At 48.6% G+C, this 13345-nt stretch overlaps 3 protein-coding genes across 4 annotated transcripts; 1 reads left to right on the top strand and 2 right to left on the bottom strand.

Moving 5' to 3' along the window:
* Positions 1–6: 6 nt before the first annotated feature.
* On the bottom strand, positions 7–6021 carry LOC128263411 (MPN domain-containing protein CG4751). The gene is made up of 6 exons (XM_052998442.1): positions 5593–6021; positions 5179–5536; positions 5027–5114; positions 4521–4690; positions 4208–4456; positions 7–3661 (listed from the first exon to the last, which is right to left on the bottom strand). Exons 1-6 carry the CDS (start codon positions 5917–5919, stop codon positions 579–581), a joined length of 4275 nt encoding a protein of 1424 aa, XP_052854402.1. The 5' UTR covers positions 5920–6021; the 3' UTR covers positions 7–578.
* A 146-nt stretch (positions 6022–6167) lies between these two features.
* LOC128263412 (replication factor C subunit 3) lies at positions 6168–7540 on the top strand. Its single transcript, XM_052998443.1, has 2 exons — positions 6168–6326; positions 6435–7540. Exons 1-2 carry the CDS (start codon positions 6267–6269, stop codon positions 7443–7445), a joined length of 1071 nt encoding a protein of 356 aa, XP_052854403.1. The 5' UTR covers positions 6168–6266; the 3' UTR covers positions 7446–7540.
* On the bottom strand, positions 7410–13069 carry LOC128263409 (nuclear pore complex protein Nup160 homolog). Of its 2 annotated transcripts, XM_052998441.1 has the most exons (13): positions 12872–13069; positions 12706–12808; positions 12150–12644; positions 11909–12093; positions 11431–11840; positions 10302–10968; positions 10133–10238; positions 9865–10026; positions 9443–9804; positions 8771–9385; positions 8181–8705; positions 7721–8118; positions 7410–7643 (listed from the first exon to the last, which is right to left on the bottom strand). In XM_052998441.1, the coding sequence occupies exons 1-13, from the start codon at positions 12966–12968 to the stop codon at positions 7518–7520; spliced, it is 4251 nt and encodes a 1416-aa protein (XP_052854401.1). In that variant the 5' UTR covers positions 12969–13069; the 3' UTR covers positions 7410–7517. The 2 variants fall into 2 exon arrangements, with proteins under 2 accessions (XP_052854401.1, XP_052854400.1); XM_052998440.1 differs by having other exon boundaries at positions 10133–10968.
* Positions 13070–13345: the final 276 nt, after the last annotated feature.

Here is a 13345-nt window from a genome sequence, read left to right as displayed (position 1 = left end):
CTCAGATTTCGTAAACTAAGTAACTAGTCGTTTAATTTATTGCGGCAAAGATTCAAAGTTATAGTTAATGCGGTAGGCAATACAATACAATACAGTTGATGTGTTGTGCGCTGTCTGTATATTAAAATACTTAAAGTACTTTTATGCGGTAATTAAACCTAAATTAGTACGAGTACATTAAATTAAACGTTTAAGGACATACAGCCCTTCAAAGGTGAGTAAAAGCGGAGATTCACTCGTAGGACTGAGAAAATCATTGTGGATATGCACGGCATATCTGGATGAAGAACATATTTTAATATATAGGTATTCAAAAAGAAATGATTGTAAATTCATTATTCTGATCAATGAACTTTACACTAGCTTAATTAAGTAAAAAGGAAGAAATAAAATAAAACGTTTGTCCAGAGAGATACTGATTGGGCGATTAAAATGACGGACACTGGTATGTTAATTGGATGCTACGCGGCATTAAGTATGGGAATATATACTGTTTTGGGGAAATACTGCGACTGCGATTGCGATTGCGGCTGCGATTGTGATTGCTCTGGCAAGGATTCCATTCCATTTGGGCTACTTTAGTCGTGCGACAGGTTGAGGATGTCATCGCCCATGCTGTTCTTGGGCATCTTGGCCGGCGGCGGTGCAGCCAGATCCGCCACCGAGGCGAACTCCATGCGCTTCTTGGGCACTCCACCGCTGCCGAGGAGTGCTCCAGGCGGGGCCAGCTCTCCGTAGAGGCGGCTCAAGTCCGGCGAGGGACGTCGATGCGACGAACTGCTGCTGCCGTCGGAGGGCGCCGGCGAGGGTGTGTTCGAGGGCACGCTCGAGATGGCCAGGTCCACGGCACTAAAGTTATACTTGCCGGCAGAGTTGGAGTTGCTGCCTCCCCCACCGCCACCGCCTCCACCGCCTCCTCCTCCGCTGTTGGCCGACTTGGTGGGCGTCAGCCGCTCCAAGGCTGGCGAGGCCGATGATTCCCGGGTGCGCGCCGATGAAGGCGTCGTGGACTTGGGCGGCTTCATCATCATGGCCGACAGCGATTCCTGCTGTATCTTGAACAGGGCCGAAGGAGTCATGAACATGTTGTTGGCCGCCAGTGTGGTTTTCGACAGTGGATCGGGTATACCGTACTTGCCATGCTGCTGCTGAAAGAAGGCAGCATAGTCCTGCATCTTTTCCTGCGCCAGCGCGTTATAGTAGGCCGCTTGATTGGACAGGGAAGAGGGTGAGGACATGCCGGAAACGCCAGCACTGCCCGAGGAGTTTCCGGACTTCATGGCATTAGCCGAGGATCCAGCACCCACAACCGCGCCCGAGGGCGTGGCAAACAGGGCGTCCAAATCAGCCGCAGCTTTGTTTTGACGATACAAAAGAGCCTTGATCTCCGAGTCCTGTTTCTCGAGCTGCAGCAGCTGATTCAGCATATCGCTCTGTATGTCCTTCTGCTTTTGCTTTGACCCACCTCCTCCACCACCACCACCGCCTGCCACGCCCACTCCCGAAGAGAGAAGAGCGGAGAGCTCGTTGTGGGCTCCGGCCATATGCTTGTTGGAGCTCATTGCCGCTGCGAATTGGTTGTTGGGATCAAACAACTTGGTGTAGGTCTGCAGCAGAGCCGTGTAGTCCGCCTGCGCAGCCGCCTGCTGCTGTTGTTGCTGCTGCTGTTGCTGCTGATGTTGCTGCTGCAGCTGTTGTTGTTGCTGTTGCTGCTGCTTCTTGGATGAACTGCTGTTGGAACTGCCGCTGGACGAAGTCTGCTGTGGCGGAGGAATCGAGGCGGCGGCCACCGCTGCCATCTGCTGCTGGAGGAACGCGTTCAGGTCGTTGCTCTGCTTGCTTTGCTGCATGTAGGAGTCGTAGCCGAGCAGCTTCGATGCCTGGATCAGGTTGTTGTAATCGGCACTGAGCGCCGCCGCCGCTGCTGCGGCGTTCGAACTTTTCGAGGACTTGCCAGACGAAGAGTTCGAGGGTTGACCTCCGGTCAAAGCATTAGCAGCGGGCACTCCCAATCCCGCTCCAGTCAGATAGCTGTAGTCGGATCCAAAGCCCAGGGTGCCCAGTGTGGTGGCTCCCAGTGCTTCTGCTTGCTGCAGGAGCAGAGCAGCATACTCCGGAGAACGGATGAGCTCGCTCATCTTAAGCGGATCATTTTTCAGTTCGTCCAGCTCCTTCATCAGCTTTGTTTTATACGAATTGGAGGTGGAACTGGAGTTGGAGGAGGAAGAAGAGGACGACGACTTCGATGATCGCTCCGATTTCGACTTGCTGCTACCGTGGGCATTGCTGTTGCCACTTCCTCCCATGCCCACTCCCGTGGGCAGCGGCATATTGAAGCTATTCGAGTAGGCAGCCACAGCGGCTGCCACATTGGGATCACTTAGACCGGAGGAAGCGGTGGCATTGCTCTGTTTGGAGCCACCCACCTTGGCAGCAGCCGCAGCTAGCTGATTGAGAGACGAGCTGCCGTAATCCTTGCGCTGCTGCTGGAAGAGAGCGGCCAGGTCGCCTTGCAGGAAGTTCGGCGGAAGTTGTCCCGCCAGCTGAGCCAAGCTGGCGGCCATCAGATCGTTGGCCGTGGGCAGGCAAGCTGCGGCTGGCGGCACCAGAGCAGCTGCGGCCGCCTCATACTTGTTGGGCGTGATGCTCGGACTGTTGCGAGCAATGTCGCTAACGCTGAACTTGCCCGGACTGGGCGCCGGAGAGTTACGGGTGCGGGAGGTGGAGGCGTGCGACGAGGCGTCCGACTTGGCGGGCGACGGCGACGCCCTTACCGGCACCTCAAACTTGGCCGGACTGGCGGAGTTCGATTGGATGGTGATGGGACTGTCCCTGGGCGACGCACTCAGAGCGGAGGTCAGGGCCGAAGTCGTTGCAATTGGTGGGATGACTGGTGGCACGGTAGCTGCGGGCATTTGAGGTGGAAGCAGCTGGCTGGTGGCTGCCGCCGGCAAAGTTGGGGCCACCAAACTGGGCAGCACTGCCGCATGACTCGTGGGGTTTGGAGTGGCCAGCGGCGAGAGCATTCGCACCGGGTTCATGTTCAGTCCGGAGGGCATGCAGAGCTGCTCCTGAAGCGACATCACCTTCAGCTCGCTGGCCTTCTGCTCCGCCTGTGCGTTGCTCTCCTCCTCCACCTTGCGCGCACTCTCCTCTAAGGCGCCCATCGCCTCACTGAACAGCTCCTCCTTGGGTGGCGGCGGTATCTTTACATCGCTGCTTAGATCCATCAGGACAACAGGCTTGTCTTCCTCCTTCACTTCCAGCTCCTCATTGTCGATGATTTTGATGGTCTTGGGTGGAATGAAGTCGTCTTCCTGCTCGCAGTCCAGTACCGCGCAGATCCAGTTCCACAGCGCTTTGTCGCTCTGCTTGGAGGGAAACTTCGGGTAGAGCGTGTTCTTCAGCTTCTCGTTGTAGGTCACGTCGTTGTTGTAGATGTTCCGGAACTTGACCACCTCGCTCCGGTACTGCGAGTAGTAGTCCACGCACAGCTGGATTTCGGAGCGCACCTCCTCGGGTATCTCCTTGTCCGGCAGCACCGAGTACTGCATCAGCATGGGCCTGCCGTACTCCATGGACTGCCTGTTCTCGTTCGGCGGCACGATCCAAATGCACTTGACCACCGACTCCAGCGTGGGATTCTCATCATAGTAAGGGGCTGCAAAGATAAGTCATTTTCAAGATACAACATTTAATTAGAATCTAGTGGAAAATCGTATACAAATTTTATGGCAGCAAAATAAAATCGTGCTTAGATAATACCTTAAACCTTTAATACAAAGAAGCTAAGTAATTACGAACCTGGAATTGGCCTTATTAAAATGTAATTTAAAATAATAAATAAATAATAATATAATGTTGAAAAAAGCGACGAAAATGTCGTTGTTGTTGTTCTTGCTGAATAATAATTTGTAGAGCTATCTGAATATGTAAAAAAAAACTTTTTCTTTTCCATTAAGAGAAGAAGATCTGTAGACTGATAGAAAAATAGTAAGGAAATCTTTATCATAATATAAGATATAATTCTATATAGATATTTTGTATGATAATATAGTTGTCATAATCGATCGCCAAATTATAGATACACTACAATTAAAATGTAATTACATCGACTTGACCAAGTGAGCTTCCGTTTTTTTTTTTAATTTGTTATATTTAAATTGGGATTTCTTAAGGATCCTGTAAGTCATTAGATTTTACTTACATATGATCAGGGAAACACAGGGCGTATAGGTGAGATCGCTGGCACCGCGCATTCGAATCTGGTAGTCCAATTGCGAGTCGCAATCCCGCAGAGTGGGTTCCGCTTGGAACCGGGGATGGGAGTGATACCAGCCGACCAACAGCAGTTGATCCTGGATCATCATCTTCTGTATGTCGCGCTCCACTTCCCCGGCTCGCTGTCGATCGAAGCGCGTGCTGCGGCAAGGATATGTCTTTGTGATGGACAGAGCTGAAATTGACAGACATGTAGAAAATGCATATGCAGAGGGAATCGCAAGCCGAGCCGGACTCACTGTGTGTGTTCATGTCCCAAGTGCCCCCCAGATAGCCGCACACCTCGCGCACCGTCAGATGGCAGTGAAAGTCCGCCAGCAGAAGGGCAGAGGAGTTGACTGTGATGAGGAATGGCTGCAGTTTGCCCACTGAAGTAAACGGCACCGATTCAATAAGCATGTTGGCATCACTGTGGGTGAAAAGCAATGTATTAGGGAAGAAGTCTTATTAATTTTCGAAAAAAAATTTAACATAAAATTTAAAAGTATTAAACAAGCTTCTATTAAGATTTGAAGTCTAATTAAGGCATTTCTACATTTAACATTAACACAAATTTCTGTGTAACCAAATTCTTGAAGTTACAATTTTATGTTTGAATAAGTAAAGAAATTTCTTCAACTATAATTGCGTTTAAACTGATTGAAATCTAGGATATTGATTGATTGACAAGTCTGCTGTCTTTTCTTCTATTTCTATTTTCAAAAACAACCCTCCCTTATAATCGTGTTGCACTTGGATTACTCACTGAACTACATTGCGATTCGATACGGTGTTGTGGGCGAAAACAGTTCGCTTGACGACAATCTCCGGGGAGTCGGACTTGCGTTCGGCATCTGCGGAAACGATGGAACGGATTAGCACGGATTGTCAGGGAAAGAGCAGGTGACATTTACGTACCTGGGTCGCAGTCATCCAGAGGCGTCTCCTTCTGCAAGGCGCACTTGCGCAGATACGTGTTCTTGTAGGAGTCCAGCTTTTTGCCCTTGTACTTTACCGAGGCCCAGCCACAGCCGCTCTTCTTTTCTGGATTGATGATCCGCTTGCAATGCATGGCCCAGGCGCTGGGCGTGAGGAATATGGTTTCAGTCTCATGCGATTTGATCTTGCCGTCGGCCAGCAGATCTCCGACGAACTTCTGGCCCAGATATTCGATGGTCATAAGCCCCAGGCCCGGCTGCAGCACATTGGCGGCCATCAGGGTTTGCAGGGTGACGGTGCGCCCGGTGCCGTTGAAGCCCTCGTAGTTCTCCTTGGCCTGCAGAGGAGTTATGTTAAGAAAGTAGTTAACTAGTGGTTTCTGGGCCTGCTCACCTCTTCGTCGTTGTCCTCGTCACCAGCATCGCTGTCCACATCCTTGTCGCACAGGTTGTCTTCCAGCAGGGCTCCAGGTGGGGCTTCGTCCAGGGGCGGTGGTCCGGAATCCGGAGTGGCGTCCACAGCTTCCGTCACCGACAGTCCACGCTCCCCCTCGCCCCTCTCCACATCACAATCGTTTGTTATTAGCGGCGGCGGCGGCTGCAGCACCTCACCCTCCCCTTCCTCAACACCATCACCATCGCAGTCGCCCTCGCCGTCGGAGCTGCTCACCACCTGGTTCTCGCCCGCCTCGTCCACACCATGTTCCACTCCGTTCTCCATGCGTGCTCGTCGCGAATTTTGTTCAATTCTATGGATTTCTTACTTTTAATATACTTAAGTTTTGCGACAAAAAAAACTGATAGATGCAGTAAGGTCGCAGGTTTTTCTACTTAAAATACCAAATCAATTCGCAAAGGTGGCCGCATTTGGTCGGCATTTTAAAACGGCTAACAACTGGTCACTCTTCCTTGGCAAAAACGATGCTGCCTTATCGTTATAAATTAAATTATCGATGTATCGATTAATTTTAAATTTTTTTTTTACCATCTTTAGCCGCATTTGTGCAAAAAGGCGCGAATTAAATTTGTTTGTTAAATTATTTCTAGATCCTTGCATGCGTAGACGCAATGGCACTTTGGGTGGATAAATACCGTCCGCGGGAACTGTCCAAGCTGGATTTCCACAAGGTAAATTATGGCAGGAGCCTTAGCATCCATAAACATTTTCTCACTCAATTTCAGCACCTTGAATTGAAAAAAGGTTTTAATTAAATATTTTGCGTTTTTCTCAAACAGGAGCAGGCGGAGAATCTGCGTAACCTGTGCAAGCAGAGCGATTTTCCACATCTCATGTTTTACGGACCCTCGGGTGCCGGAAAGAAGACCCGCATCATGTGCCTGCTGCGGGAGATGTACGGAGCCGGCGTGGAGCGCCTAAGGAGCGAGACCATGACGTTCACGACGCCCTCCAACCGCAAGATCGAGGTGATGACGGTCAGCAGCAACTACCACCTGGAGGTGAATCCCTCCGATGCCGGCATGTACGACCGCACCGTGGTGATCGATTTGATTAAGCAGGTGGCCCAGACGCACCAAATAGAGATCAGCGGCCAGCGGGAATTCAAGGTGATCGTCATTTCCGAGGGCGACGAGCTCACCAAGGATGCCCAGCACGCCCTGCGCCGCACCATGGAGAAGTATGTGGCCACGTGTCGGATCATCATCTCGGTGAACTCGACGTCCCGCATCATTCCGGCCATTCGCTCACGTTGCCTAGGCATCCGGGTGGCCGCACCCAATGAAACGGAGATAGTGTCCATTCTGCAGAGCACCTGCAAGCGGGAAGGCCTCGCACTGCCCGTAGAGCTGGCCAAGCGGGTGGTGGACAAGTCGGAGCGTAATCTTAGACGTGCTCTGCTGATGCTGGAGGCCGCCAAGGTGGCCAAGGCGCCATTCACCGCCAACCAGGAGATTCCCGACCTGGACTGGCAGGTGTTCCTGCGCGAAACCGCCTCCCAGATCATCAGCGAGCAAACGCCCGGCAAGCTGGAGAAGATCCGCGAACGGCTGTACGAGCTGCTGACCCAGGGCGTACCGCCCAATCTCATATTCCGCGGCCTGGTCGAGCAGCTGGTGAACAACTGTGATATGTCCATCAAGGCCAAGACCCTCGAGTTCGCCACCGAGTATGAACACCGAATGCAGACTGGTGCCAAGCACATCTTCCACCTGGAAGCGTTCGTCGCTCAGTTCATGAACATCTACAAAAAATTCCTTTCTGAGCTGGTCATGACGGATGATTTTTAACCAACTTCATATTTACGCACACTCTTAGCTTTTAATTCAAGAAACTTATATATATAAACCGAATAAAACAATCTAATGGATTAATTGCTGCTGTCGTTCCTCTCGATTCTGCAGGATGGCCATACTAATCTTGTCCTCGGTGGTGCGCTTTATGGTCTCAATGTACCTGTTGACCTCCTCCTCCAGTTTAACATACGCCTGAAATGGCAATTAAGTCGGTATTTAGCAAAGTTTACTCGTTTATGTTTACTTTTGATCCAAAATTAGATTCTTACCATTTCATATTCAATATCCTCCTTGCCATTAATCTTCAGTGCGTACAGCAGCAGGTCGATTGTGTTGATGGGAAAGCAAAGCTGGGGATTTGTTACATTGACCGAGTGCTTGAAATCGAAGTACTCGCTGCCTGCTCCCAACATGCCGGCGATCATTTCACAGCCAAGATCAGCGGCTTCCAGAAGGCGGTTATGCTTGACGAACAACTGGAGAAGCTCCCGGGAATGGGATAACTTATAGGAGTTTATCAGCCACTGCGGCACGAAGGCATTCAATACGAGCAGCCTTTGAACTACGCTCTTTCGTATCAAAGTGGAGTCCTTTGCCTCGTTGTCCACCACCAGTTTTTGGAGCAACGTCCAGGCCATGTCAGCGGCATTACTTCGATGAGGGAGGTCTAAGATAAAAATTAAAGTAAGTAATTTAACTTTTTTTTACTTAGAAAAACCGCTTGCTTACCCGCCATGTCGTTGTTTTGCAGCCAATTCCAGGCATCCACGTCCTTGTCCTCGGTGGCTGCGTTGCAAGCCGCTGTCAGACTCTCGAATATGTGCAGCACGGAGAACGAGTGTCCCCGGGAAAGTTTCAGGGCGGCCGTGTACAGACCACAGCTTGCCAGTAGGTAAGACAACTCTTCTGGCGATGACCGCTCATAGGCAGCAACATCCTTGCAGAAGTGCGAGAGCTCATGCACAGCTTCGGCGTGCACCAATTCCCTGCGAATATCGGCCAGCTCTAGGACAATCACCTCCTGACGGTTTTTATCGTCATCGTCCTTGGGTTCACCAACGTCGTTATTCTGATCCATGGACGACGACACTCTCTCGTCGCCAATTTTTGGCTTGGCAATCCACCTATAGCGACTGTCTACTAAGTGCAACGAATTGAGACAAATCAAGAGGGAGGAGCATCGTTTCTCCAGCGCGTTGGGGGCATCGCTCTCTACTTGAAAGCGCATGGCCTGCTCGTACATAACCGTAGCAGCTGTATCATAAATAAATTAATTCATTGTTTTAGCTGACAGATATTATAGAGATTTTTATACCAACCTTTTCTCATGTTACCCTTGTTCGTGTGGAATGCATACAAAAAGTTGTACACTTCGTTCTGATCGATGCTCATTGACCGTGCCCGGGATTCCACAATGCTCTCAAACTCGTCCTGCAATCCTATGTAGGGGAACTGCATGAGCAGGGACAGGCATTTGCTCTGGAACAGCGTAATGACCAACTGACGAAGGCAATCTTTTCGCCTCGAGGTGTCCGCATTGTAGACTAAAGCGCAGTAAGCCTCCTCATAGTGTCCCAGCTGCAGATGATTATTGAACACAATCGATTGGAACATGGGCAGTTGAGGATCATCCTGCTGCAGCACACTTATGGCCATTTCGGCCAGTTGAATGACGTAGTCGAGCGCGGAATGCTGCTCAAAGAGCTGAATAACCTTCAGATAATAGTGAACAATGGCCAGTTTTCTGTCTTCGGCAGAAATCGGTTCGCCCCGGGTGACGCTCTCCTGCAGTTTGCAGTAAAGCGGAGTGTTTTTCAGTACATGCTCGAAGAGGAAGTCATCCTTCACTACGCCGGTTGCCGTTTCATGGAACAGATGCACGGCCTTGTGAGCCTCACCGCAATCCAACAAGGAAGCTGCTAACATAAAGCATCCTGCGGAAGGAGAAAGTATCAGGTAAAGGATCTTTGTAAGCCCCAATGTATGCTTACTGGCATGAGATTTTACGGAACACCAGCTGGACAAAATGCGAACATAGTCCTGCACAATGATGTGATGGCAGGTGCCAAACAACCACTCTGGGAACACATATATGGGAGACTCTGGCCACAGCATCTTATTGATGTAGCCCACAAGTTCTAGCAAACTCTGACGGAGGTTCAATTGCTCCGACTCCAGCTGCATACTGTCGGTCTTCAGAAGCATGGACAGAGCGCTAAACAAACCCTTGGACTGCAGGAACAAACTGAGCAGAGTGGTCTGGTCATTGCCATTATTCCGCAAATGGCTCGAATATGGCCGTGTATAGCCGCTAAATAGTTGCGCCCGGCTCAACCGCTGCATAGAGGCCTCACTGAAAAAAGAATGGGTTAACATGTGAAAATGTTCATTAAAATTAGTTAAATTGTATTACAATCCAGGTGGGGTACTGGATGAAATGGGCGTCTCGGCAATCCAGACCAGAGTATAATACGAGTTCAGATAATTTATGTTTGTTAAAACGTTTTCACTGTCCATTCCTTTCTGACCATAAACCAAGTACTGCAATATCAAAAGGTTGCGGCAAACGGAAAACCTACATGCGAAAAATGTTAAATTGTAAGTTAACTTTTTAATAATATTCAGTAAGAAAATTTGATTGGATTGTTTGCAAATAAAGTGTTTTTTTTTTTTAAACTTACCGTATTGTGGCCATTTGCTTAACCGTTTCGGACAAGATGGAAAGTCCATATTCGCTGCCCAATAGAGCTCCAGATGGTTGCAAAAAACGTGTAGAAAGGGAATAATCTACGAAATTAAATGCAATAGATATCATACTATTTGCCAACTTAAAATCAATAAGAGTTTTACCATGCGGCGGCGCATCTGGATCAATCATGCACAGCACATCGAGCAGCATTTCCATGGCGGGTTTAAGGTTTGGTATTTGCTGGACCTCCTGGTGAATTTGCTTCAAACAGCTCGATGGCAGCATCGGACCATTATCATCGCCCATAGTGATTCTAGCCACCAGCTTGGCTATCACATCCATGGGCGACTCCCGCTGATAGAGCTGCTTATCCAAGTCCATTTTTATGTCCTCCGATATCACCTTGTCTAAGAGGGTCACCACATTCATGAGGTCAACAAAGCCCTTGGCCATTTCGGGATCGTTGCGGAACAGTGGAGCTACGTAGGTAGCCACCTCGTCGTTGTGCTCCCCGATCAGCAGCAGATGCTCCAGCACCTCGCAGGGACGCAGCAGGGCGAAGGATTGCCGCCTCACCAAGCAAACGGCATCCATGCCACCTAGAACCGCAAGTCCTGTGGGCTCCGAAAACTTAATGTGGTACTGTTCGCAGCACGAGTAGAAACGATCCCACAGCCGCGTAGAAATCTCCAAATACTCCTCGTCGGTAACCACAAAGTCTTTCAGTTCGTTCTGGATTTCGTCCTCGACGGCCTGGCACACCTGCTCCTTCAGCACTGACATGGAAAGCTGCTTCACATCGAATTGCAAGTTAACGCGCCTGAACATCTGTAAAACGAACATCAAAACATCATAAAATCGTATTAACTTAAAATTAATTTGTACTGTATTTATATAATTAATTGAAACTAGTTTACTAATTCCCAAAAGTTAAGTTAAAATGATCATATAAAAAAACAATTTTCCTTGAAGAGTAGGCCCATAGTGTTTGTTTGTTTTATGTGTTTAAAGGTATTATGAATTTTGTAATTAGTTAAAATTGTTTGTTTAATAACAATAAAATATATATATAGAAAAAATATTTTTTTACCTTTGAACAATTTCTATTATGTATAAATGTAACCTTTTTTTATGTTTTTAAATAAAATATGTTTATCACATTTAAATGGTCATGATAATGTTTTAAATAGGTTACTAGCATGGCCAGCTTTGAAGATACCAGATTTGATTTTTTCGTAAGCTCAATTAAGAAAATCTTACCCATTACGAAAATATTTTGTTGATACTTACATACAGAGCCTTGGCAATCACATTACGGTCAAATCGACCCGGATGAAAGATGTAGGAGCAGTAAGACTCTCGTGGATCCACTCCCTGCTCCATGGTGAGGCAGTAGCGATCCGGTGGAGGTTCGAGGGCAGCAGAAACCCATTTGATAGAGTTATTCGAACCCAAATAAATGGCAGAGACATGGAAATCTCCTTCAGCGTTGCTCCAGAGGGCCCAGATGTGCGTGGATGTGGCATCGAAGTCGACCAGATTCATTTGTGGCGCCGCTACTGAGTTCTGCACCAAATTGAGCCCGCTAGCTTCGTCGGCATCTGGCTTAATGCTGACGCAAATGAACTCCGCTAGATTGTCGTGGGATATAAACAGGCAGAAGTTCTGATCGCTTATCTTGCGGAGCTGGTTATTTTGAGCTGCAAAATAATTCGAATATTATAAGTAAATGTAATTTAATTTAATTTATATAAAATTAAATACTCACATCCTTGAGCTCCTGATCCTCCATGGCCCGATCCCGCGGAGCAGTTAATGCTGGCTACCGTTTGTAGGCTATCCACTGACCACAATCGCAGCTCGTTACTGCGGTATAGCACCAGAATGAAGAGGTCCCCTTCGATTTCGCTGAACGCCATGGCCGTGGCTGCCTCCAGCGTTTCCGAGCGGCCACTTGAATAAATTGAAACAGTTAGAGTAAATGCTTTTAGAGAGATTCATCCACTCACGTAAGGGCACCTTTGAGATTAGACAGAAAGCGAGGCATCAGATGCGGCTCCTTGACTTCGTGGGTGACCGTGTGGCCGGTGACGCAGTTCATGACATGAAGCAGCAGTTTGCTTTGGTAGGCCACAGCAAAGTAGGCTGACTGAGAGTTCTGCGAAAGATACGAGACGGCCACGTTTGGCATCGTTCCGAAGCCATCCGTCACATAGAAGGTGCTCGGATCGTTGATCTTCTCGCTGACGTCGTAGAAAATGGACTGGGACAGCAGATCCTCGGGGAAAGTAGTGCTGGATCCATCCTGGCCAGCTATATTCAGGGGGAACAAATAGCGATGCACACTGCTAACAGTGACCACCAGCAGGGTGATGGAATTGGCCTGCTCCGTGAGTGAAACATTCAGGACGGCGGAGTCGGTAAAGCGCAGACGCAGGTGATTCCGCTGCAATGAGATGTCCAAGCTGACCTCCGCGAGTTCCAGCATATCCTGGTAGGCGCGCCTGCAGTTAATAATTGTGGTAAGTCTATAATTTTTCACATTGTATTTTGAAGTAAACTTACCAATATATGAATCGGTTCCTGGTTTGTACGTTTGTCCTGCTTTTGAAGCAGTAGCCCCCGGAGGTTTCAAATGTCTTCAGATCCTGCAGAGTGCTCTGGGTTCCTAGTTTGCGTGCAAATTAAAGGGTCAACGAAGATTCCCCCAGTGATATGACATGCAACTCACCCGTATTTATCTTTACCTCAATCCACTCCGCCGGACTGAGGTTCTTCGGAATGACCTCGCGGTAACTCATGTTGGCATGCAGTTTGGAAGTAGGCATATTTTAATTACCATAAAATATTATACAAATCCAGGGAAAACAGTAGACTATTGGCGGCACCGGCGTAAACACGCTCGGTTTGAGTGTTGGAAAACGGCAAACTCCGAACGGTACACCACACAAAAACGTCGATTGACTTTACCGATGTTTTGATGAAATCGTTGCTCACCTCTAGCGAGCAAATCTTACACTCTGTTAGGAAAACGTTTTGGGTAATCCCTAAACTAAATCTCTGAATTGCTAAAATTCGGTCAGCTGTTCGTCAGCTGTTCCATATCTTGGGTATTCCTTAAACGTCACTATCTCTGACTTGCTGAAATTCAGTCAGCTGTTTCTTACAAATGCAACTGGCTGAATGTTCATCAGTTCAGGCTGCG

The sequence above is a fragment of the Drosophila gunungcola genome, unplaced genomic scaffold (genome assembly GCF_025200985.1).
Source record: "Drosophila gunungcola strain Sukarami unplaced genomic scaffold, Dgunungcola_SK_2 000001F, whole genome shotgun sequence".
Taxonomy (NCBI): domain Eukaryota; kingdom Metazoa; phylum Arthropoda; class Insecta; order Diptera; family Drosophilidae; genus Drosophila; species Drosophila gunungcola.
The sequence above is the reverse complement of the archived record's forward strand: the minus strand, read 5'-3'. Positions and strand labels throughout refer to the sequence as shown.

Coding starts and splice junctions, on each gene's coding strand:
- LOC128263412 (XM_052998443.1), top strand. CDS start 6,267: ATGGCACTTTGGGTGGATAAATACCGTCCGCGGGAACTGTCCAAGCTG. Junction 6,327..6,434: donor CCAAGCTGGATTTCCACAAG/GTAAATTATGGC, acceptor TTTCTCAAACAG/GAGCAGGCGGAGAATCTGCG.
- LOC128263411 (XM_052998442.1), bottom strand. CDS start 5,919: ATGGAGAACGGAGTGGAACATGGTGTGGACGAGGCGGGCGAGAACCAG. Junction 5,537..5,592: donor ACGAGGACAACGACGAAGAG/GTGAGCAGGCCC, acceptor ACTCCTCTGCAG/GCCAAGGAGAACTACGAGGG. Junction 4,457..4,520: donor TTGGGACATGAACACACACA/GTGAGTCCGGCT, acceptor TGTCAATTTCAG/CTCTGTCCATCACAAAGACA.
- LOC128263409 (XM_052998440.1), bottom strand. CDS start 12,968: ATGCCTACTTCCAAACTGCATGCCAACATGAGTTACCGCGAGGTCATT. Junction 11,841..11,908: donor AGGATCAGGAGCTCAAGGAT/GTGAGTATTTAA, acceptor ATTATTTTGCAG/CTCAAAATAACCAGCTCCGC. Junction 10,027..10,132: donor AAGCAAATGGCCACAATACG/GTAAGTTTAAAA, acceptor TTTCGCATGTAG/GTTTTCCGTTTGCCGCAACC.